This window comes from Triticum aestivum, chromosome 1A, assembly GCF_018294505.1.
Source record: "Triticum aestivum cultivar Chinese Spring chromosome 1A, IWGSC CS RefSeq v2.1, whole genome shotgun sequence".
Classification (NCBI taxonomy): domain Eukaryota; kingdom Viridiplantae; phylum Streptophyta; class Magnoliopsida; order Poales; family Poaceae; genus Triticum; species Triticum aestivum.
The window spans coordinates 563,490,829-563,517,653 of NC_057794.1; the positions used below are offsets into that span (position 1 = coordinate 563,490,829).

Genomic DNA, 26,825 nt, shown 5'->3' on the forward strand with positions numbered 1-26,825 from the left:
GTACTCACACTGTGGTAGCCCGGGGCCGAGAAGGGGATGGAGAGGGCAGGTGCAGGGGAGGGCGGCGACACGTGAGGGAGGGCGGGCGCGGGGTGGGCGGGCGCGGGCCAGGAGGGGCAGGCCGCCGACGAGGATGGGAGAGAGAGTGGAGATGAAGAGTGAGGAGGGAAGACTGAGATGTCAGGCGCGGAGGACGATGATAACATGGGCTTAGTAGTAGCGCATGTTTAGGCCCAACACTACTGCTAACGTCAATAGTTGTAACGCCGGCACAAGACAAGCGCTACTGCTAAGTGGTGGCACCTGGGCCCGGGCTGGCCATAACAGCAGGTTCACCAGAACGCGCTACTGCTAACCACCTACTAGTAGCGGTTGAAACTAGAGCGCACTGCTACTAATTAACAATAACGTCTCTCTTCAACCCGGCGCTACTGATAAGACTCTGTGTATAACTTTTTCCCTAGTAGTGGTAGGCGGAAGATATGGAAGTGGGAGAGGGGTCGGAGGAGGATGAAAGGTAGAGGCGATGGAAGAGGAGGAGACCACCAACGTCGGCAAGAATGTGCCTCAGATGCGGCGTTGAGGTGGGGGTGGGTTGATGCAGGAGGCGGTCTGGGTGGCGACGGCAAGGGCAACTAGGGCGGATGGTGTCGGGGTGGAGGGGAAGAGGGAGAATGGCCTAATTGCCACCGACAGGCGGGCCAGGGGGAGGACAAGGACGGGCACTGCATGAGTCCACGCCGATGCAAACCCTGCCAAATTTGGGCCCAAAATGGGTCATGGGCGGACGAAAAATGGACGCCCGTCCGTTTGGTTCATCGGGTTGGGCCATGATTTGTATCCGTTTCGACCCAAATGCACATGGACGGTCCAAATGCGGTCGTGCGCTGGAGTTAGCCTAATGATCGCAAGAATAATTAGTTGATAAAACTGTTAGGAATAAGCTGTGGCGGGCTTGAACGCGTGCGCGTGTGTGCACCGGACGCGTCGGGACCGGCCCGTGGCAGGCTTGGGTGCATGTATGTGTGGCCGAGGGAGTGTGCGTGCGTGCGTGGGTCTGCTGGCGATGGAGCCGGAGGCGTATGGGCGCAACGGGAGCGCGAGCCAAGTAGGGCGTGGGCGAGTGGGAGCGCCGTGGGCGCGGCGTGGCGTGCATGCGCGCATATAAAGGCTTGCTGATCCTCTGTGTATCCCAGGATAGCTTTGAGTTCGTGCTCAGGAAATAGAAAATCCGGTAGCGGGTGTTCGAGCGCCCGGCAAAGCCTCCTGTGCCCATCTCCATCTCTCCCACTTCATCTCCGGCGATCACCGGCGGGCGGCAGTTCCGTTTTTGTTCCAACAAAAACAGTGTAAAAACCTCAAGAATATGCTTTGGAAAGTGGTGTCAATATTATGCCGATCAACGATGTGGTGGGATCAGCAATGTTGGCACCATGGTAGCAACAATTCGGCTGGAGATCCCTTGGCAAGCACTGGTGAGCATGGAATGAGAGGGTCGACGCTCGTCCATGGCATAGTCATGACGTGGTGCACCGCCGACAGCGGAGCAGCGGGCGTGGACGTCCACTGAAGATAGGGTGGCCAGCGGTGAGGTGGGCGCCGATGCAAGGGATGTTGGGCGGGGGAGGCCGACGGTCGCAGCCACGGCGTCGACGCCTGCGTGAGGCAGCGTGGGACCCGCACGTGGATTTGGACAATCATCGCTGGCTACTCGATGACGTATGTAGTGGAGATCCTGAGTCCTTGAAAGGAAAAAAAAATCTCATCAAAGTATACATGGCGTAAGATTAGTACGCGACGAGTTGATGGGTGGTAGCGCAAGAAAACACAAGCAACAGAGCCAGGAGCTAGTTTGTGTGGAGCTGTAGAGTAAAGTGTTAGGATAAAAAAGGGAGCAAAAAACACAAGTAAGAATATTTTTCCTTTCAGAAAGAAGATAAAACAAGAGGCTCACCACGGTGGTGCCGGCGATGAGCTCGGCGCGGGTGATCGACGGTGGTGAAGACGGGGACGGGACATGACGGACTGCTAAACCTAACAAATATTATGGAAAATGGAGCTTGGAGGTCGAGCTTGGAGAGGAGAAAGCTTAAGTTGTGTGGCTCGGGCATTCCATCGAACACCTTGTGTGCATAGGAGGTGAGCTAGAGCACCACCAAGCCCTCTCCCCCTCGGCCAGAGAAAAACAAAGCACTGGGGTGCTCTGCTCGCGAGCGAGGGGTATATATAGGCACCTCATTGGTCCCGGTTGGTGATATGAGCCGGGACTAAAGGGGAGCCTTTGGTCCCGGTTCAAGCCACCAACCGGGACCAATGGTGATGGGCCAGTAGCGAGGCTCATTGGTCCCGGTTCATCCCACCAACTGGGACCAAAAGGTCCAGATGAACCGGGACCAATGGACCACGTGGCCCGGCCGGCCCCCTGGGCTCACGAGTCGGGACCAATGTGCACATTGATCCCGATTCTGAACTGAACCGGGACTAATGGGCTGACCCGGCCTGGAACAAAACCCTGTTTTCTACTAGTGTCTCGTCCATCCCGCCTGTCATGGTGTTCTACGCCCGCATGTCCATCAACACACGAACGCCGTCGAGTTCGATTCGTACCTAGCTTCAGTATCTCATTGGCGACCAGGCGGTGTTGGTTTCTGGAAGGGGGGATCCAGGACATCGTGGACGTCAGCTTGGTCACCTGCATGGTCGGTGCCCTCGTGTCGCTCGTACTGGCGCGGCTAGCGGCGGTGCGTGTAGAGGTTGGCAGGCAGCCGGGAGCTGCGCCATGGCGAGGTGCACGGGGCCAGCAGTGCTGAAGCGGGGCTGCTGCAAGCGGCCAGCGGTGAGAAGGCAGCGATGGCTTGGAGTGGCCAGTAGGCAGCCCATGATGCGGCCACGGCGGCGTGTGGTAGCCAGCAAGACCATTGATGGTAGGCGCGCATCATGTGTTTGATGAACTGCCCAAACAGGAAGAGGGAGAAGGAAGAAGAGATATGGTCAGATAGGAGAGAGAAATACCGCAACGTGGACAAAAACCAGTCAAAACCACAATGACTTAGCAGCGAAACCTGGTCAGACGAGGGACTAAACTTGTCCGATTTTAAGAGTTAAGGGTGTAAGTTGTCCGATTTTAGAGTTGAAGGATTAAATTTAAACTACATAAAAAATTAAGGGACGAAAAATATATTTTTCTCTAATATTTATAGCCAGAGACAGTTTTGATAGGAGAGATCCATACATTGCAATGGAGAAGTTCGAAAAAGAACTAGCCCTATACTAGAATTTTGGAACCGAAGACGAACATGTTTACCTAACCTACAAGTATGACAAACCCCGCAAAAAAAAACCCTACAAGTATGACAAGTGCTAGACTACGATTTATTACAAGAAAACTCGAGAGACAAAAGTGTCCATGACAAGGCGTCCGGGGTGCACAAGCCTTTGGCGCCAAAGATCGGTATTGTCGCGACAATAGGGGAGCGGTACTACAAGGCATGAGTGTCAGCTGAAGTCCTGCTCCCACTAGGGGAGCGCACTAGTAGAAAAATGGCCTGCAGTCCCGGTTCATAAAGGTCTTTAGTCCCGGTTCTTGAACCGGGACTAAAGGCCCTCCACGTGGCCGCTGCCTGAAGGTCCACCTTTAGTCCCGGTTGGTAACACCAACCGGTACTAAAGGTAATTTTTTGATTTTTTTTGAAAGCATGAGTGTCAGCTGAAGTCCTGCTCCCACTAGGGGAGCGCACTAGTAGAAAAAGGGCATGTAGTCCCGGTTCTTGAACCGGGACTAAAAGCCCTCCACGTGGCCGCTGCCTGGAGGTCCACCTTTAGTGTTACCAACCGGTACTAAAGGTAATTTTCTGATTTTTTTTAAATTTTTTTGAAATTTTTTTATTTTCAAATTTCTTATTTATTTTAACCTCTAATCTCTAATCATCCCTCTCATCACTGCTCAATTTAATCTCTAATCACCCTTCGTCATTCCAAATCATCTAACTTCCCGGACGGTCACCCATCCTGAGCACGCTTAACTTCCAGGTTCTATTCTCCCTCATTTCCAAGTCTGCACTCATTGTTTTCCTGATAATAGTAAGATGTTAATCCTATTAACCCTCAGGATTTTAGCTTGAGCATGAAGTCACACATTTCACTGTTTGAGTTTGAAACTATTGTTCTAAAAAACAATAATTATTTAGTAACACTAATATTTCTTGAATAAGTATTTTGACCATTGTTTGACCACAGTTTGACCATAGTTTGACCAGATTTGACCAAAATTCAAAAAAACTGAAATAATTATTTAATAACACTAATATTCTTGAATAATTATTTAGTAACACTAATACTTCTTGAATAAGTAGTTTGACCATAGTTTGACCAGATTTAATGAAAATTAAAAAAAAACTGAAATTTGAGCATAACTTTTTTTCCTTTTGGAATTTGAGGATTCTACAAATTTGCAAACATGCTGTAGGCAGTCTCCATCGGGTGTAACTTTTCGAGTAGATGATTTTTCATATAAAAAACTTTTTAATCCGAGTTCGTATGCAAAAGTTATGCCCATTTTACAAATTCCAGAGAGATTTTGTAAATAAAGTCGAAATTCATATTTGTAAATTTTCCCAACAAATAGACCACATATCACATGGGAAACTTATTTTATTTTGTTTTATTTTTTTGACATTTCCATCATTTTCTTTTGTTTTTTTCTAAAACTGAAAAGGCGGTCCACGGAGGGGGGGGGGGGGAGAGTTTGAAAATTGGACCTTTAGTACCGGTTCGTGCCATGAACCGGTACTAATGCCTCAAAGGCCATCAGTCCCAGTTGGTGGCACCAACCGGTACTAAAGGTTAGACCTTTAGTCCCGGTTGGTGCCACCAACCGGGACTAATGGGCATCGCACCCTTTAGTCCCGGTTCGTGGCATGAACCGGCACTAAAGGGCCCAGGTGAACCGGGACTAATGCCTTAGCCGCACGAACCGGGACTAATGCACCCATTGGTCTCGGTTCTGGACTGAACCAGGACTAATGGGGTTACCCGGCCTGGACCAAAGCCCCCTTTTTCTACTAGTGGCGGTACTACTGCATGTCACTACAGTACTGCCAGGTAGCACAAAATGCACATTAATTGAATTTAAGGCTCTCGTCGGAAACATAGGAAGGTCATGTGGGTGCAATATAAGTTTCGCGTACATGGTCTGATTCCACCAATGTCTTCCAACATGGACCCTCACTTAATAGTACGGACTTTCTACGACCCAAAGAAAAATAAAATCACCGGAAAACGCCATGTCCGTTCTTTCTGTCCGAGGGGAACCTAAACGTTTTGTGCCACTTCCGAATATGCATGTATAGCTTAAGCACACAGTTAGTCCACAAATTGTGTTGTCATCAGCACCAAAAACACTTAGGGAGGGAAATGCCCTTTCACAGGTTACTCTATACATATTGCGCCGGGGTTTGTACACACATTCGTTGCTATTGTGACATTTTTAGTGTATTGCACAAATCATTTCTTTTAGTAAGACTAGTGTGTAGTGCAACTAAAATGTCACATCCATGAAGTGTCCATTTTAGTTTCACTGCATCAAAATAACGGAAGCAAGCGCATGATGAGGATGCTAGATGTGCAACATCCATATGTTTGTAATTTGTTAAATTCACATTACATTGTTATGCGAATCTATTATATTATAGGTACGATCATGTCGCCCCTTTTTCCCTATAGCATGAGAAGATGGCACCATAACATCAGAAGAAGATGCCCTTTCCAATGAGTTGAAGGACTCCACGGAGTGAGAAATCTACAATGTCACCGATCTCATTATCTTAGGAATATTGCATATGTTGACCCTAGGAACAATTGGATATGTATTAATCTATTTTTAAAATAAAATTTGATTTCACAATGGCATATGTTTTTGAAGCTTCTGTGTATTTTGTTTTGTTTTATGTGTGTTTTATGTATCGATTTTCCTCAAGTGTTGTCGGTTTTTTTCTATTCATTTTTTCTCAAAATCATCAAACAAATGTTGATATTTTTGTAATACAAGTTGAACATTTTTAGTATGCATGCTGAACATTTTATAGATACACATTGAACATTTTTCAAATACATCTTGAACAGTTTATCGAATACATGTTAAACATTGGTCAAATGAAGATTGAACATTTTTTATATGCAAGTTGAACATTTTTTCAGATACACGTTGAACGTTTCCAAATACACACTGAACATTTTCCCAGATACGTGTTTAAATTTTTGTCAAATACACATCGAACATTTTTTAAATACATGGTGAATAATTTTTTAACACACATTGAAGATTTTTAAAATACATGATGAACATTTTAAAACATGTGAACCACTTTTTAAGTGTTAAGAACATATTTTAAAAATGTCATGATTTTTTAATGGTATTAAATACTTTTTCACAATACACAAACAATTTTTTTCATCGTATGAACATTTCCTTAAATGTCATGAACATATTGTTTGAACGTGTGAACATTTCTTAAATGTGATGAACATTTTTTAGTGATATAAAGATTTTTCAAGTTATGAGAGCAAATTTTTACATTACATGAACATTTTTAATGCGCCATAAAATTTTTATTTATGTAAAACAATTACTAAATATATATTTACAATATTTTTAATCGTAAACATAAAGAGAAAAAGTAGCGAACAAATCGAACAATAAACCGGCTCGCTACTGGTCCATCCTACTATGGCACCTTGCGAGAGGCGAGGCGAGCTACTATCTTTCTAAAAGTGAGACATAGCAACGCCCTAGCTGTCGGTGTAGGCTTCGTAGTATGGTGAGACTAAGTGATGTTATAATGAGTTCATTCGTGATGAAGTCAAGAAAGCACTAGACATTATAGGTGACTTGAAGGCGCCCGGTCCAGATGGTATGCCATCGGTGTTTTAAAAAAACTTGTCGTTAATGGGGGTTGAGATTGTTCGAGAGGTGCTGCAAGTACTGAATGGGGGAGAGATGCCAGCAGAATGGAATGACACTTGGGTGACACTTATTTTGAAGGTGAAACAACCAGAGGCTATGAAAGATCTGCGACCTAGTTCCCTTTGCAATGTGCTTTACAAGTTAATCTCGAAGGTGCTTGCAAACCGGTTAAAAATCATCTTGTCAGAAATTATTGCACCAAACCAGAGTGCTTTTGTGCCGGGGCGTATCATCATGGATAACATTCTTTTTTAGAGAAAAGGCACGAAGGACCGACTTCAAATTAATGAAGCCATCAACCGGCTAGGATACAATGGTGCTGAATTACAAAGGCAAAGACTTGATCAAAAACTGAAAAATACATGCCAAATTCACTACGACCCGGAGCAGCAGCGAACAGAGCATCAAGAGAAACTGCGATCAAGCCATCAGAGATCTTGTGCAGACAGAACAGCAGGGCCGAAGCCACCCTACGCCGACAATTGCCATGGACATGAAGGCCCAGACTGCTTGAAGGAAACCAACGACTCCGCCGCCCACTGCCTCGGGCCACTGCTAGAGGGGAGACCACTATCTCCCCTTCGTCCAGACCGTGCCGAACACGCGGACGCCCACCACCGGCCGGTAGCCAACCAGCAGACAAGGCGGGGAGCCACTGAAAGATGTGGAAGAACCCACACGTCACCACCAACGCCGGCAACCAGGGATCCGAGCACAACTGCCGCCACCCACCACCAAGCAGCACGCCCAACCTCCAACCACCCCTTCAACGGCGCCTCCAGGGAGGACCGAGACACCAGAACGCCTCTGCCGTCCGGCCAAAAGGCCAAGACTTTCGCCTGGAGCAGGACGGGGGAAGAGGGGGACGAATCTGGAAGCTCGACCCACCCTCAAGAGGGGAACGACACCGGAGCGCCGCCGGCGTCGAGGTCGAAGCGAAATCGACCAGGGGTTTCCCCCGTTCCAAGACTCCACCACCCCATCCTCGGCCAGATCTGACGGGCCAGCCACCAAATCGGGAGAGGAGGCCACTGCGAGGGGAAGGGGCCGAGAGGAAGAAGAGCCGCCCGCCGCTGCAGCAAGACCTCGCCGCCCTCACGCCACCCACGCGGCCGGAAGGGACGACTAGCACCCGCGTGCGCCATCCACCGGAGAGATCGACGCCGCCATCTCCACCCAGGGCCGCCACCCTGGCTTCCAGAGCCCCTCACAGCGGCGTGAGGCAGCATATCCTCGCCGCCACCTTCACCGGAAGATGCACAACAGCCGGCGGGATCCTCAGGTGGCGGGGGGGGGGAGGGAGGAGAGGTGGCGGCGGCTAGGGTTTGGGGTCGCTCCCGAGTCGCCCGAGAGGGGCGACACGAGAGTCGGGGGGTGGAATGAATAATGATGGATAACATTCCTTTTTATTCGAAACATAGGCAAAAGCTTTGCCTTTTTCATTAATTAAGAAGAAGATAGCTGCCCAGTTAATTGCCGGAAAACTGAGCGAAAACCGATACATCGAGGGCCAAGCCCACACTAGAACTCAAACACCTAACGCCCGACACCGTGGATGACGCCTCGCAACAAGCCAACCCGCGAAACCTCATGCGAACTACTCCCAAAATAAAAAATACCGTAGAAGAGGAAACAAAGCGGCGACTAACATGTTGCAGAGTTGACCCTCACGGCGGCACATACCACCTGGTTGGCATGTTTGGTCTGCTCCGCTTTGACAAGGCGAATCAATCCCTGGGTGATCGCAGGCATGGCAATGAGGCATTTGATCAGCTCGGTTAAGTCATGCAAAGTGTCACCTTCATCAATCACGAAAGCGCAGCCTTTTGCAACAGCCTGTACTTCATCGGAGATAGAACTAGCTAGGCTGATCTCAGTGGTCACCACCGGAGCAACTAAACCCAAGGTCAGCGGATGCATGGTGTTGCCAATGTCCTTAGTACCTTGGTCCCTGTGGTTTGCCACCAGCGCCGCCTGCGTCGTCGGCAACGACCCCTGCAGACCAACTGATGCCTCCGCCCGCTCCAGTAAGCTGGTTGCACGTGCCAACCACAAGCACAAAGAGTCCTCAAGCTTATGCAATGGACGGAGCGCTAGCTCCATCATGACCTGAGGATCAGAACCACTCGAGGCAAGCAAGGATTTAGAAGATTTTGCCACAACCTCATGATCAGAACTACCTCCACTAGAAGCTTCAGAAAACCTCATAGACTCGAGAACTTCAGCATGCACTACAGGAGCAACAACGGAAGCCCAAGAGCGGCTATCAGAGGACGGACATGGCGGAGCTGGAAAGGCACGCGCACAGCGGCGAGGAGCTCTGACGGAGGAGAGGCGAAGGCAACAATCCCTCTCACGGTGCCCAGAGCGAGACATGTGAGGCATCGAATCGGGTCGCGGCAGAAGGCGGCCTTGTGGTCCGGAGCCAAGCAGCGGAAACATCGACCATAGGTTCTCCGTCTAAAGGCCGCAGCTTGCACAAGCTTTGCAGATTGAGAAGCATGGTCACAACGCACATCGCCACGGGGACGACCCTTTCGTCCTACGAAAATCCAAGGACCTTCCCCAGGCTGAGCATCCACGGCCCGCGCTGTATCACAAGAAGACGGCACGGAAAAGCAAGAAGCTGATGACACACAATCCACAGCAGCATTCGTCGCCAGCGGCGCCAGCTCCCCCATCATTGCAGTGCCGGAAGTGCGGCCTTCGGCGACGGTCAGCGGCGTGCACGGCACGAACTCAGCATCTTCACCCGGCGACGATTGCGTAACCAAGGCAGCAACTTCGGCCCCATCCCCAACATCGGGGCAAGGCGGGATCTGCACACAGGGGACGACGCCATGTGTGGCCGCCGGATGCAACAGCAGAGCCAACTCCACCTCCTTCTCACCAACAACGGCTGTGCAGCCACTCTTGGCCCCAAGCAGAACCTCCGTCACATCTGCAGGAGCAGGGCTCCGGTCAGCCGAAGGCGACAGGGAGACGGAATCCAGATCCGCCTGATCTGGATCGAGCTGGGGGAGCCCAACTTTGGGGGACGCCCGAGGCTCCGGCGGCTCAGTGGAGACGGAGCCGACAATGGAGGCGGGGGCGGCGGGCTGACGTATGAAGTTAGTCACCCTATGCAAAACAAGAGGCACAGGTCTATGGGCTTGGCGGTGGTGAAACTTGATATGAGTACGGCTTACGATAGAGTTGAGTGACACTTTCTAGTGGAAATGATGAGTAATATGGGTTTTGCGGATAGATTGATACAACTTGTTATGAAATGCTGCACCATGGTGAAATATGGCTTCAAATTAAATGGAAATCTGACGGATGAGGTCATTCTCATTCCACGAAGAGGCTTGCACCAAGGGGATCCCATCTCTCCCTACCTCTTTCTCACTTGCGCTGAAGCGTTCTCATGTCTTCTCCATTCGGCAGAGATGGATGGCAGGTTGGAGGGAGTAAGAGTGGCGGCAAATGCACCAAGTTTTAATCGCTTGCTGTATGTTGATGACTCTTTGATACTGATGAAGGTGGATGACGATAGTGCCCATCACCTGCTTGATATCCTTGCTTTGTATGAAGCATGTTCTGGCCAAACAATCAATGTAGACAAGTCTTCGTCCATGTTTAGTAAGAACAGGAAAAGGAGATGCCGACTGAGTTTCATGGAGAAGATGGGGATCAAAACAGAGGCTAGGCATGAGAAGTACCTTGGACTCCCGATTTATGTTGGTAGATCGAGGAGAAAAGCGTTTGAATTTCTGAAGGAACGTATGTGGAAGAGGGTACAAGGTTGGCAAGAAAAATGGCTATAAAAAAAGAGAAAAGTATACTTTTAGTCCCTCAATTTTTCATGGAGTCTAAATTTTGTCCCTCAACTCCCAAACCAGTCAGCTTGCATCCTTAACTCTTAAAACCGGACAAGTTTAGTCCCTTGTCTCGGCTAACCCGGTATTGCCGGTGACTCAGCACGGTTTTGACTAGTATTTCTCCACGTGGATGTATTTCTCTCGTCATTCTATTGAGCCATTTCATCGAACACCTGGCATGCACTCCCGCGTGCTGTCCATGGCCGAGCAGTGGCGCCTTGCCGCCCAACAGAAGTGGCGGTTTCTCCCGCCGGCGCTCCCATGGCTCACCACCTCTCACAAATTAGTGCGTCTTCGTCGGCTTCCTCCAGGGCGCACGCCACAGCCTTCCCGTCCAAATGTGCTACTGGGAAGCCTTCGTGCGCTAGTTCGTGTGCCGTCTGCTGGACATTCAGATGGCGCATATAGTCTGCTGGACATCGCCGTCCACCGCAGGGAGCTCTACATGATGTATGACCGTGGCTGTGTGTAACGACCATGGTCTGGACGATCCGACAAGGGCGGCTCGAGCACGGCGATAGTCTGGATAGATGTGGTTTGGCGCGTCGGCCACTGTCTGGACTTGGGGCGTAGTGTGGCAACAGCAAGGAGGAGACAACCAGAGGCCTGAGAAGTGTGGTCGGCACTCGACAAGCCGAGGGGAGCTGCTGAGAGCCAGCCGCCGCCTGCCACATTGGCAATGGCCAGTGCCGACGCGCTTCGTGGGGTTGGTGTGCTAGGACGGCATGGAGGCACTCCGCGTCGTCCGCAAACTCGAGTGCTTCGTCCCATGGAGGTAGCCGTCGGCCACGAACATCTTCTGCCAAGAAAAATCGACGGCGTCCGTGGCCACGGCGAGGCAGTGCGCGTGGATCTAACTGCAGCACCAGTGCACAGCAAGGTCAAGAGGGACGATGACGAGGTGGTGGTCCAGGATCTCCATGGTGTGCTCGCCTATTCGGAAGCTCTATAGAACACGTCCAGCACGGACCCCGGCTTCGCCCAAGCCGAGTTCAGCACGTCAGGATCACCTTGTCGACTTGCAGCCGGCGTGTGTGCCAAGTCGCAAACAGCCTCGGCAGTGTGCTTGCGGCACAGATGACGCGCATCCGCTCCTCCCTGCCGAGGACGTGACGGAAGAAGAGAGAGCGTGAGTAGGAGAGAGAAATACCACCACAAGGATGAAGACCAGTCAAAACCGTGCTGAGTCAACAGCAATACCGGATGAGCCGAGACAAGGGACTAAACTTGTCTAGTTTCAAATATTAAGAATGTAATCTAACTGGTTTTGAAGTTGAGGGATAAAATCTAGACTCTCCGAAAAATTGAGAGATAAAAAGTATACTTTTCTCATGGGCCGTCTTCCCAGTTCGCGCGTGCTTTTGTTGCGAGCGACCGGGCTGGCTGTTTGGGTTAATGGAATGAATGATTCCCGTTCATAAAAAATATATTGTTTGCGGGTGATAAAAAAATATATTGTAATGTGATGTTTTTTATTATGTGAAAATAATAGTGTTCTATTATTATTTTTTGCGAGAAAATTTCTAATCTATTCATTTTCAATCAAGGCAGTACAATGAACACTAGAAATAATAAAAATTACATTCAGATCCGTAGAGCACCTATCGACGACTGTACTGAAGCGAGCCGAAGACGCACCGCCGTCATAGCCCTTCCCTCGTCGGAGTCGGACACAAACTTATTGTAGTAGACAATCGAAAAGCCGTTTTTCTAAGGCCTCATTGGACCGGCGCACCAGAACAACAACTGCCACCGTTGAAAAGTAGCGTATCGGAAGGTCCAACCTGAAAACACATGAACATAGACAAACTACGACCAGATTCGAACAAATCCATCAAAGATAGGTTCGTCGGAAATACACCTCCACACGGCCACCTATGATGCTAGATGCACCATCGGGACGGGGCTAGGTGGGGAGAATTTTATTCCATCTTCAGGGAGCCGCCACCATCTTATCTTTCTGATCAGGATACAAACCCTAACAAAACTCAAAAAAACATCTAAAAACGGAGCCCTCTCGTCAGCAAGGGCCGGGACCCACCGCGCCGCCATGGTCCTAAGACCACCGGAGACGAGACGGACCGGCGGCGCCGACGAGAGGTAAAGAAACCCTATTTCTGTTATTACCCGAAAAAAAGTGGGGTTCCACGAAAGCACGTGACACGGCCTTTTTTGTGTATTTTCTGATGTTTAGAAGAAATCGTATAAACAATTTCCCCTCCTAGACCTCTGGCATCGTTGGTGGCAGTCACACATGCACCTGACGCGTACGCACGTCCACCTGCTCAGTTTTTGCGTAATGATCGTCGTCAGGGTCATCTCCGGGTGGGAAACACAAAAATGAGTGCCCTATATTTGAAATGTTACAAAATTTTCCTACACTTAATTCTCAAAAAACAATATAATACTCCCTTCATCCTATAATATAAGAGTGTTTTTTATACTAGACTAGTGTAAAAAACACTCTTATATTATAGAACGGAGGGAATGAGTAGGGCGTTTTGGTGGAGGCCCGATTTTTTGAAAATTTCAAAATTCGCACTTTTCAATTTCAAAAAAATCTGAAAAAAATCATACAAGTAAGCAAGGTTGTTATGTGTATGTATGTAAAATTTGAGGATGAAATACCCTAAAATGCGATCTATGCAAAAAAAGACAAATTCATGAACTTTAAGGATGAATAGTGCATCTACTAAAAAGCCCCAGATTTGTTCTTTTTGTGTAGCACTCATTTTAAGGTGTTTTGTTGTGAAAATCTACACACATATGCTTTATGTCTCTAAGTATGTGTGTATTTTTTTTCAAAAAAATTTTAAACATGAAAATTTGAATTTCGACCAAGTCAAACTCGGGCTCCATGGAGCCCGAGCTCTAAAGAGCATTTTCGGGAGGGAGTACTCTTGCTTAATTATATAACTTCAATATGTGTTATTTCATACAAAATTTGAAAATATATCTATACCCCTACTAATAAAACAAGGTGCATTTTTTTTAATGTTTTGATCTGTTCACTCATATTATTACTTTGATTTTTTGGTATTCTTTTACTATCTAAGATGGTACTAATATATAATTACATAAAACGTTTCGTTGTTTCGTTCAGCGTCAAATAGCCATAGACCCCCGACTGGGCCGGGCCATTAGTAGTTGCTGTGCGAGCGCGCCCGTTCGCCCGCTGGAAATCGAACTAGCAAAAATGTTGCAAACGCACTGATATTATTATTTTTTGCTTTTTTTGACATTTTTTTACTATTCTAAGGTGAGATAGTACTAATATAATAATGAAATAAAAACATTTCATTGTTTCCTTCAACATCGAATAGTATTAGACCCACGACTGGGCCACCCCATCACGGGCCGCTGTGCGAGCGCACCCATTAGCCTGTTAGAAATTGAACTCCCAAAAACTTCGGAAACCTCTGCCGGGTAAGGGAAACCAGCTAACCTTGGAGTTGAACACCGTTACTTAAAAAGGAGGACTGCGCATGTTTAGGAACTAACTATAATGCAGAATCCGGGCACCCTTTTGAAATTTCTAAACTTTTTTGGAAATTATGAATAACTTTATATAAAACAAATAATGTTTGAAGATACAAAAAAATTGAAAAACCCGAGCAAATGTAAAATGTTTTAAAATAAAAACATGAACATTTTTTGGAATGTGGTACTAATTGTTACGTAAAAACATTTCTTGTTTCTTTCAGCGTCAAATAGCCATAGACCCCCAACTGGGCCGGCCCATTAGTGGCAGCTGTGCGTGCACGCTCGTTCGCCTGCCAGAAATCGAACTACAATTTTTTTTTTTTTTTTCAAAAACACAGGGAGACCTCGCTGGGAATTGAAGATCCGACATCTGCCTGGTATGGGGGGCTAGCTTTTTTGTTTTCCTTTAACGGGAAGGTATGGGAGACTAGCTAACTAGTGGAGTGGAAAATGAGACGAGTCAGTGCAAAATATGGAGCGTGCATGTCTAAAAGCTAACAATAAATAAGAATCCGGACACCTTTTGATTTTCTCGATTTTTTGGAAATGTGAATATTTTATTTAAAAAAATGAATAATTTTAGGAACTTCAACAATTTTTTGAACAACTAATTATTTTTGGAATTTTCAGTTCTTAGATAAGTGTAAACATTTTTTAACAATTTTGTTTTTGCAAATTTTGTTTTTTAATGCGAACATTATTGAAATTTGAGTACAATTTTTTTGTAACCATGATTTTTTTGAAAATAATGGATACAATTTGAAAAGACTGACACCTTTTGCATTTTGCGAACAAAATTTAGAAACAGAGAACAATTTGAAAACACTGAAGAAATTTTGAAATGACAAACATTTTTCTAATACGTGAACAATTTTTTTGAAAAGGCGGACATTTTTCACACTGTGACAAATTTTCCTTTTCACATGTCATTAACTGGCCATCGATTCCAGCCTGGAGCTGAGCTTGAACCGCTTTGGCAAGCCATAGTGGTAAAAAGGTGAAAGTTGAAAACATTCTTTTGAAACAAAATAGATACCCCCGAGTATTTGGGGGAATTTCTGTGTCTTTTGTCTAGCCGTTTAGAAGTTTGCCTTTTTATTTTTTGACCAAAATGTAAATCATTCAAACAATATAAAAAATCTGAATTATCTTTGGTAAATAAAGCTGATCTGGAGGAGTAGCACATCAGAGGTAAATACAGGAATTATCTTTGGTAAATCACATGTGATTGTGAAAACCGAAGATCTGGAGGAGTAGCTCCATGTGAAGTTTGCCTTTTTATTTTTTCAACCTATTTAGGGACTTTTTGGGATCATGTGATTGTGAAACACATGAATATGACAAATACAGGAATTTGACAGGGTTGACGGTGCAAACCGAGGATTACAAAACATAGGAAAGTTGCAGGAATGATCATTTGGATGAACACATGAAAAACACAGGGAAAGTGCCTCATTGCGTTGCAGTGAGAGAGGGTGGACAGGGTGGTAGCTCGAGCTCCACTTTGTCCATTGTCACCCGACGGCATAGCAGGGACAGTGACACCGACCAGTCGTGCACTGGGATCAGCTATGCGCGCTCCGCTTCGGTGCCCCAAGGCCCTCTCCAACCCCTTCGTGGCTGCTCTCATGCCCGCGCCACGGCCGATGCACATGCGGATGCCTGAATCGGTGGTTGTGGTCGAGGACGAGGGTAACAGTGGCAGAGGCATCTTCCTCCCACCCGCCCCGCACCTCCGCGGTGGTTGATCTGGAGGAGTAGCACATCACGGCAGTGCTTCGCCGCTCGCTAACCATAGTGGAGACAGACGCACGATTCCTCCATCGGAAGAAAATGTGAAGGAGCTCCTTCTCCACATGGAGCGGTCGGAGTGCCTCGCCACGGAGAGGGCGCCCGACGACACGAATGCCGCCCGGCTCACGAAGCAGCTGGCGCGTGCCGTCCATAGCATGGCTTGCATCGTCTCCTTCTCACCCGAGAGCGGCACTACCGAGTCCAACAACGCCCCTCCTGACGTTGTCCTACGTTGCACGGATACTTGGATACGTATCGGATACGTGATACGGGGATACGCCCGATATGCCTATTTTCTAAAAACATGGATACGGGGATACATTTATATATAGATGTTAGATATATTAATTATTACAAATATGAAGAAAAAAATTAAAGAGCTTCTAGGTCAAAGCATGCCTCAATAGGATTGCCCCTTTCTTTTCTTGCACTTAATACACTTCCATTAATTGGCAGTGAGGTTTGCCTAATTTTGCTATTCCAATCAGTGCATCGATTCTCTCTTGTTCACCTTTCAATTGAACAAAAACATTGACAGACATGTTTTCACATGAACTCATGCCTATGTTGCGAATCTTCAAAAGGTGTGCCTTTATTATTGAGGGGATTTCACGTCGAACGAGGGGTTTCAGGTATCCAAAATGTATCGCAGAAGTATCCTAGAAGTATCAAACATTATTTTCTTTTTTTATATCAAAATATCGAGGGATACTTACGGGGTACGTATCGGGAAGTATCGGGGCAGTATCCGAGTATCGGGGCAGTATCCGGCTGGATACGCGCACTTTCTGAAGTATCCGTGCAACGTAAACGTTGTCTCCTACGCGGAGAACCACATCTGCTCCAATGACCACAAGGGCAAGGGTCAGCGAGGAAATGGTATTTTCGACGCCCCTGTCCGTCCCCATTTAGTATTTAGTTATCTTTAGTATGAGTCTTTGTTCGTTTGGTTCGATGAACTGCCCCTTTCAGTCCGATGAATTATGATGTTATGTTAGTATGCATTTATGTTGTTTCTCTCACGTTGTATGGATAGCATAAATTTGAGGGACCGGATATGTGGGGAACGACTGCGGACGCGGAGAAATAATTGGTGACCCCTCACTGTCCATGAATCCGCCCGGATGCGTTTGCGGACGTACGGGATCAATTTTGCAACCTAGAAGAACTAGTACATACAGTTTTTGTAAAAGTCTTACATAGAAATAGGATTTCCAATTTTCAATGGACGGTCGGCCGAGAGTGCAGCTTTTTCATGGACGGACGGATGGCAAACATAGTGGCCGCAGCGGCAGAAAACGCTCGAGGGAAGCTGCCTAACCTTGTTTCGCTTTGGTATAAACTTTTCGCTAGATAACCCTGCAAAAAAAAAACCTTTTTGCTAGATCACCATATATAACTTTTCGTTGGAGGCATGGAAGATGCGTAACCTTGTTTCTATTGGGGATTGGTGGGCAATTTGTTTGAACTCTAGTGTTAATCGACTAGAGTATTACGTAATCCAACTGTATTGGAGTCCAAACAAAGTATTACGTAATCCAGCTTTAACAAAACGACAACTTAAACAAGTTTTCCTATAATTCCTCTTAAAACCCGTTTAGGTAAAACTTGTGCCAAATACTCCTCGTTATCCAAACAAGGCCCATGTCTAGTCGGTTTAATTAATAGCCAGATGTTTCTGATTCTGTCCGATTTTCTAGCATTTTTTTCTTTTTTCTGGTTGACACATTATGTACTTAGCATATGTGTCTGTGCATTTCAACGAGAGAAAAGTTGAGGTGTTCACAATCATGAGAATTGTGCATGCAAAAGAGCTCGTGTGTTAAGCGCCAATATAAGATTAATTTAAGAGTTTGTGTGCTATTTGAGAGTTTATCTACGCGGCCGCGTACTATTGATAGCTCCTGGGCCCATCTGCTTCTACCACTCTTGTCTTCCCTTCGTGTGAAATTGCTAAGATGGAAAGTTAATTCTTTGAAAATGAAAATGAAAATATTATTGAGATATGTATGCGACACTGGCCTATAAACTTTCAACCAAAATATATCAACCAAACATATACTCCCTCCGTAAATAAACATAAGAGCGTTTAAATCATTAAAATAGTGATCTAACCGCTTTTATATTTCTTTATAGAAGGAGTACCACTTTTGGGTTTTGTCCAAAGCAAACTCTGCACGCTTTACTTGCCACCCTGTTAAATACTTACTGTAAATAAATTACTATATTATACTTCGTCAGAAACCTCTGTAATGGCAATTAGATCAAGATGCAAGAGACATGTCACCATCAAACTATATGAATGCCCACCCACAAAAAAAAACATATGAATGGTGTCACACGCGAGCGTGCCCGCGCACACACATAAAATAACACAAGCAGTCCTTATGGTTATTTGGGAATAGTACCTTATACGTGAAGTAGAGCACATCAAGCTACTCTTTCATTTATATGTGATGAAAAGTTGTGCGCAAAAGGTTAACATCCACTGGATAGCACAGTTATTCCTAGCAAATAGATATTGCTCGTACCGTCGTACGTCCCCACAGTGCTGCAGCAGCATCGTAAAGCTGGATTCCACTGGATAGCACTAGTACATCGCTGCTACAGTACAACGGAGCATCGTAAAGCTCGCGGCTGCTGAGCCCTCACGCGGCGCCTCCATCGGCCCCCATCTCCATCACGGAGCCCACCAACTCGATAGAAAGCCAAGGGTCGCAGCGCGCGGTTGCCGGCTCCAGCCCCAAGACGTCGCATGCAGGGATGGTGCGGCGCCTTCCTCCTTTTCCAACTGGCCGCTGGCAGCCTGGCACAGCCAGGGCTCCGAGGGAGTGGCTAGGTGTCGCCTCGGCTTGGATCATGTCGAACCTTGAGACGATGGAGTCGACGATCGAGCTCTCCTACAATCGCTAGCTCGGCTAGGATAACAGGGGCTGTTAAGTTACGTGGATCCTGTGCTCGTTCAGACTCTTCCATTTACTCACTTTTTTTTACGTGGATACTGTGGAGTAACTTAGCCTCGCAATAACTACTGTAGTACGGACGCGGATTTCCTATGCTCGAGCTCATATGAGGCCGTTATCTAGGACGTTGGTTGAAGCATGGAGATCTGTGCCAGTTGTCAATACGGGCCGCCTGGGCGAGTTAGGAAATGTGCACTGTGGAGAAATACGTAGATGGCAGGCGTGGGTGGTGGGCCGCATTTTGACGGGTGCAGGAACGTCCGTTTGCGCTTGACGATTTGGGCCGAGGATCAGAACAGTTACTTGACGTCTAGTCCGTGGCCCCGAATGTGAGGTTTTCTGTTCGATTGGCCCATGATAGGAATTAAGTGGCCGGTCTGGTGGCTTCGGATAGGGCAGAGCTGACCTAATTTTCGAAGGCCTGGTGGTGTGCGGCGGCGGTGGCGGCGGCGATGGTGAGGGCGACAAGGATGGAGTTCCTGATGCAGCCTCTGCACGGGTATGCAATCCTATCTATTTGGCTTCGTTGTTGCGGATTTCAGTCTGGAAATGTGTTGATTCCGAGGGGATTTGCGTGTGCTTGGAGCGGATCGACTTTCCTTGAAGAGGTTGGGGAGAGTTTGGTGCCGGCACCGGTGGCGGCGGATGGGGTCGATGCGGAGATGGTGGTGGAGCATCCACTGGCGGCGCAGGGGACGGGTGGACAGCAGGCGCCGGCTGAGGAGCAGCCCGCAGGTACAGGGTAGGCGCAGATCTTGATGGAGACTGAGGCAGCGCAGGAGAGGAGGGACGTGTCACCACCAAGCTCGGAGCTATCTATAGGGAAGATGAACCCACGAGCTCCTGGTTGGAATAAGAGGTTAGTGCATGGCGTCCAGATGTACAAGATTAAATGATGAGCCCCTGGGGTGAGCATGATCTGAATATGTTGTTGTTTTCGACTGGACTGAAATTGTGTAGTAAAGTAGAAGGTACTGAAATTACTTGGAGGTTTGAATGACGAAACAACGGAATATCTGAACTAGAACCTGGATAATTGAGCAGTAGTTGTTAGAACTGGCAACTCTGGTATGACATGATTTGATGAGCAGTAGCTGTGAGGGAGCACATTAGCTGTGAGCGAGAGTAGTAGACACTGTGAATTTGGGAGCTAAAGTTATTGGTGAAAACATTCCCAAACATGTCAGGTTCATTTGTGATGAGGGGAAACATCAATGTCTCCCCCTGGTTTTAGTAATTGTGCTAGTTAACATTAATTGAGGTGCTCGAACATAATTATATAGTTCTACCCATGCGTCCCATCGTTAGGTATTTGTAATACGTAATTCACTTTAGATGATAAGCACACTGAGGAACTGGCACTGCAGCTGGTGTCTGATTGTCAGGCTCGTGTCTCAGTTTGTGCTCCGTTTTTTGTTTCTCGTAGAGCTAGCATGCTCTTCTGTCGACTTTAGGGGTGCAGTGTGTATGCATTGGTTCCAGCGTGCGTTGGCTGGTTTGTTCATTCTCTTTTTCATTTGGCCGGCGCAATATTTTCCGAGAAGTTAGTCAGCTGTTATGTCGTTGCTTGAGATGTGTACTCATGATAAAATGATTTAGGGCACGAACGGCTAGCATGTTCATGCCAAAAAAAGGTAGTCATTCTGGTTAGCATTAGAATTTTTGTTCCATATTCATCATCCTTATGTCTCGGATATTCTCTGAACTGCATTTGTTTTTAAAATCCACTCTATATCTATCTTGAAGATCATCGAGTGGTTTTCTTGTGAACAAAATGTTAGCTGTAGTCTGACTTCGTTGCTGCGTTGTGTTGGTACCCAGTCTGTGTTTCCGGTGACGTTAGTCCTGATTGAGGGCGAAGACATAGTGTGGCATGTTGGAGGCACAGAATTTTTAAATGTGTTGACAACAAAAAGAATGTACATTTTTGTTGAAGTTTGAATCGTGCTATGTGACTGCAGGTTAAGGATTGGTGCTGCTGCACCAAGTCGACCGCCTTGCCCAAACCGTGTAAGTGCATTTGAGAAGGCTGTTCGAAACTATGCGGAGAATCCAAGAGGCAATGTGGTCACACCGACTATCAACACGATATTTGACTCAGTTGGAGAGGCGTATGACTTCTACAATTTGTATTCATGGGAAAAGGGATTTGGGATCAGATATGGCAAGAGTCGGCTTAATGTGGAGAGGATTAAATGCATGCAAGAAATAGTCTGTGGCTGCTCGGTTAGTACAAACTGTTTTGTATGTCAAGTCTACATTTTCTTGTTGTCCACGGGAACTGACATATGGGGAACAGAGGAATAACCAATCTGAAGAAATGGATGTTCTTCAGGACAGATGGGGGCTTACATCTTTCCTGACGCACATGTAGGTGACCACCTTGTCTTTGCAGTCGGGGCAGGGGATCAGCGGAAGCACTGCCTCCTGCTGCGAGGAAGAAGAAGAAGACGCCATGGTCGCCGGTCCGCTCGGTCCAACAGGAAGACAAGATGATGAGGTTGGGGGACGGCTCAAATGAATCTTCCAGAGCAAGCCGCTGGATTCATCACATATATAATACAAAAAGGGGTATGGGGACGGACATTAGCTCACCAATGTCTGAGCCGTGGCTCATGCCGGCCGCGTGCATCTGAGCCAGCGAACGGAGTGTGACGGCCGTTACACTCAATGCGGGTAGGTGGGCGGGCCCTGTCCTCTGAAAAAGCATCCACTAGTACTGAGAATACGTTCTGAAATACACAGGGGGATGCGAATCTTGGCGCTAAAGAACGGCTAGGATAACAGGTGCATCTGAGCTCGGGCTCAGAATAGCACTTTCGCTGTAGTACTTCTTTTTAACGTGACAGCAAAGTTCCTTTTTGAGAACGGCAACACAATTATGAAGCCGCTCAGGAGCCTTGTTCAATTCTGGGTATAATGCCATCTCATCTCCTGGCGCAGTTTCCCTTGTGCCCAAGACCACGTGTCGGTCATAGACGCTCTTTTTTGTGGAGCATGTAAATGGAACCTGTAAAGTGAAAAAGTGATTTGCCAGCAGTAAATGATTCTCATTGATTGGGCACTATATATACAGGGAGCGGTTACAAATCTGTGAGAGTATTTCTAACCGCAAGCAGCGGTTGCTAATGCGTGAGACATAGCAGTAACTGCACTAAGCAGTTGCTAACATGAGAGAGGAAATAAAACTGCTTCTAGCAGTTAGAGAATACATAGTCGGTTCCTAAGTCGGTTCCTTAATTAGGACTTGATAATTAGTAAATAATCAAGTGCTCTAATTATATTCCTAACACTCCCCCTTGGATCACGCATCTTCTAGAAGAATCCATCATCCAGTGCTTCTTGTATATTTCATCTAGTGCTTCTTATATAATCGTCATCCTGCTTGAGAATCATTTCTGCAATATAAGAACTTCCCCCAAAAACCCTGTGGGAAAAATATGAGGAGTAATAGATACACCATTGAAAACTCTTTTAAAACCCTGTGGGAAAAATATAAGGAGAAAACGATATGGTATAATTTATATTGCCTCATTAAAAACTTTTTATGAGAAAACGGATGCCAAAACTCAAAAGGAAAATAGTACAATAGTTATTATCTGATGATAACTAAAGGGTTATAATTCTAGGAGTTTTTCTCCCCCTGAAATTTGCAAATCTTGAAAACGTCTCATACCAATCCCATGAATACATTTCTGGAATGTTGAATTTGGTAAAGACTTTGTGAACAAATCTGCTAAATTGTCACATGATTTGGTTTGCAAAATATCAATTTCTCCATCTTTCTGTAATGAATGTGGAAAGAACAACTTAGGAGAAATATGTTTTGTGATATTACTTCTAATATAACCCATTTGCATTTGAGCAATGCAAGCTGCATTATCTTCATAAATAATAGTTGGTGATCCTAATGAACCAATACCACACGAAGTTTGAATGTGGTTAATCATCCTGCGAAGCCATACACATGTTGGAAATATGCCCTAGAGGCAATAATAAAAGTATTATTATTATATTTCCTTGTTCATGATAATTGTCTTTTATTCATGCTATAACTGTATTATCCGGAAATCGTAATACACGTGTGAATACATAGACCACAATATGTCCCTAGTGAGCCTCTAGTTGACTATCTCGTTGTGATCAACAGATAGTCATGGTTTCCTGGCTATGGACATTGGATGTCGTTGATAACGGGATCACATCATTAGGAGAATGATGTGATGGACAAGACCCAATCCTAAGACTAGCACAAAAGATCGTGTAGTTCATTTGCTAGAGCTTTGCCAATGTCAAGTATCTCTTCCTTCGACCATGAGAGCGTGTAACTCCTGGATACCGTAGGAGTGCTTTGGGTGTATCAAACGTCACAACGTAACTGGGTTACTATAAAGGTGCACTACAGGTATCTCCGAAAGTATCTATTGTTTTATGCGGATCGAGACTGGGATTTGTCACTCCGTGTAAACGGAGAGGTATCTCTGGGCCCACTCGGTAGGACATCATCATATGCGCAATGTGACCAAGGAGTTGATCACGGGATGATGTGTTACGGAACGAGTAAAGTGACTTGCCGGTAACGAGATTGAACAAGGTATTGGATACCGACGATCGAATCTCGGGCAAGTAACATACCAATAGACAAAGGGAATTGAATACGGGATTGATTAAGTCCTTGACATCGTGGTTCATCCGATGAGATCATCGTGGAACATGTGGGAGCCATCACGGGTATCCAGATCCCGCTGTTGGTTATTGACCGGAGAACGTCTCGGTCATGTCTACATGTCTCCCGAACCCGTAGGGTCTACACACTTAAGGTTCGATGACGCTAGGGTTATAAAGGAAGTTTGTATGTGGTTACCGAATGTTGTTCGGAGTCCCGGATGAGATCCCGGACGTCACGAGGAGTTCCGGAATGGTTCGGAGGTAAAGATTTATATATGGGAAGTCCTATTTTGGCCACCGGAAAATGTTCGGGATTTTTCGGTATTGTACCGGGAAGGTTCTAGAAGGTTCCGGAGTGGGGCCCACCTGCATGGGGGGACCCACATGGACGTGGGTAGTGGGGGCAAGGCCCCACACCCCTGGTCAAGGCGCACCAAGATCCCCCCTTAGAAGGAATAAGATCATATCCCGAAGGGATAAGATCAAGATCCCTAAAAAAGGGGGATAACAATCGGTGGGGAAGGAAATAATGAGATTTCTTTCCTCCCACCTTGGCCAACGCCCCAATGGACTTGGAGGGCAAGAAACCAGCCCCTCCACCCCTATATATAGTGGGGAGGTGCATGGGAGCTATAGACGAAGTTCTGGCACAGCCCTACCTCTCTCCCTACTCCTCCTCTCCCATGGTGCTTGGCGAAGCCCTGCTGGATTGCCACGCTCCTCCACCACCACCACGCCGTTGTGCTGCTGTTGGATGGAGTCTTCCTCAACCTCTCCCTCTCTCATTGCTGGTCTCTCCATAGATAGATCTTGGTGACACGTAGGAAAATTTTGAATTTATGCTACGTTCCCCAACAGTGGTATCAGAGCCAGGTTTATTGCGTAGATTCTTTGCACGAGTAGAACACAAAGTAGTTGTGGGCGTTGATGTTGTTCAATATGCTTACCGTTACTAGTCCAATCTTGTTTCGACGGTATTGTGGGATGAAGCGGCCCGGACCGACCTTACACGTACTCTTACGTGAGACAGGTTCCACCGATTGACATGCACTTGGTGCATAAGGTGGCTAGCGGGTGCTAGTCTCTCCCACTTTAGTCGGAACGGATTCGATGAAAAGGGTCCTTATGAAGGGTAAATAGCAATTGGCATATCACGTTGTGGTCTTGCGTAGGTAAGAAACGTTCTTGCTAGAAACCCATAGCAGCCACGTAAAACATGCAACAACAATTAGAGGACGTCTAACTTGTTTTTGCAGGGTATGCTATGTGATGTGATATGGCCAAGAAGAATGTGATGAATGATATGTGATGTATGAGATTGATCATGTTCTTGTAATAGGATTCACGACTTGCATGTCGATGAGTATGACAACCGGCAGGATCCATAGGAGTTGTCTTTATTTATTGTATGACCTGCGTGTCATTGAAGAACGCCATGTAAACTACTTTACTTTATTGCTAAACGCGTTAGTCATAGAAGTAGAAGTAGTCGTTGGCGTGACAACTTCATGAAGACACGATGATGGAGATCATGATGATGGAGATCATGGTGTCGTGCCGGTGACGATGATGATCATGGAGCCCCGAAGATGAAGATCAAAAGGAGCAAAATGATATTGGCCATATCATGTCACTATTTGATTGCATGTGATGTTTATCATGTTTATGCATCTGGTTTGCTTAGGACGACGGTAGTAAATAAGATGATCCCTTACAAAATTTCAAGAAGTGTTCTCCCCTAACTGTGCACCGTTGCTACAGTTCGTCGCTTCTAAGCACCACGTGATGATCGGGTGTGATGGATTCTTACGTTCACATACAACGGGTGTAAGACAGTTTTACCAAGCGAAAACACTTAGGGTTAACTTGACGAGCCTAGCATGTGCAGACATGGCCTCGGAACACGGAGACCGAAAGGTCGAGCATGAGTCGTATGGTAGATACGATCAACATGAAGATGTTCACCGATGATGACTAGTCCGTCTCACGTGATGATCGGACACGGCCTAGTTGACTCGGATCATGTGATCACTTAGATGACCAGAGGGATGTCTATCTAAGTGGGAGTTCATAAGATGAACTTAATTATCCTGAACATAGTCAAAAGACCTTTTGCAAATTATGTCGTAAGCTCGCGCTTTAGTTCCACTGTTTAGATATGTTCCTAGAGAAAATATAGTTGAAAGTTGATAGTAGCGATTATGCGATCAGTAGAAAGCTTATGTCCTTAATGCACCGCTCAGTGTGTTGAACCCCAACGTCGTTTGTCGATGTTGCGAACATCGGACATACACGTTTTGATAACTACGTGATAGTTCAATTAAATGGTTTAAGTAGAGGCACCAAAGACGTTTTCGAAACGTCGCGGAACATATGAGATGTTTCGAGGGCTGAAATTGGGATTTCAGGCTCGTGCCCACGTCAAGAGGTATAAGACCTCCGACAATTTTCTTAGCCTGCAAACTAAGGGAGAAAAGCTCAATCGTTGAGCTTGTGCTCAGATTGTCTGAGCACAACAATCACTTGAATCGAGTGGGAGTTGATCCTCCAGATGAGATAGTGATGTTTCCCCAAAGTCATTGCCACCAAGCTGCTAGAGCTTCGTGATTAACTATAACATATCAGGGATAGATATGATGATCCTTGAAATATTCATGATGTTTGACACCGCGAAAGTAGAAATCAAGAAGGAGCATCAATTGTTGATGGTTGGTGAAACCACTAGTTTCAAGAAGGGCAAGGGAACAAAGGGATACTTCATGAAACGGCAATTCAGCTGCTGCTCTAGTGAAGAAACCCAAGGTTGAACCCAAACCCGAGACTAAGTGCTTCTGTAATAAGGGGAACAACCACTAGAGCAGCATTACCCTAGATACTTGGTAGATGAGAAGGCTGGCAAGGTCGATAGAAGTATATTGGATATACATTATGTTAATGTGTACTTTACTAGTACTCCTAGTAGCACCAGGGTATTGGATACCGGTTCGGTTGCTAAGTGTTAGTAACTCGAAATAAAAGCTACGGAATAAACAGAGACTAGCTAAAGGTGAGCTGACGATATATGTTGGAAGTGTTTCCAAGGTTGATATGATCAAG

The 26,825-nt window shown here is 46.4% G+C and overlaps 1 protein-coding gene across 1 annotated transcript; it reads left to right on the forward strand.

Annotated features, from left to right (window-relative positions):
• Positions 1-19,477: 19,477 nt before the first annotated feature.
• On the forward strand, positions 19,478-21,961 carry LOC123181382 (uncharacterized). The gene is made up of 3 exons (XM_044593641.1): positions 19,478-19,920; positions 21,023-21,287; positions 21,436-21,961. The coding sequence occupies exons 1-3, from the start codon at positions 19,820-19,822 to the stop codon at positions 21,580-21,582; spliced, it is 513 nt and encodes a 170-aa protein (XP_044449576.1). The 5' UTR covers positions 19,478-19,819; the 3' UTR covers positions 21,583-21,961.
• Positions 21,962-26,825: the final 4,864 nt, after the last annotated feature.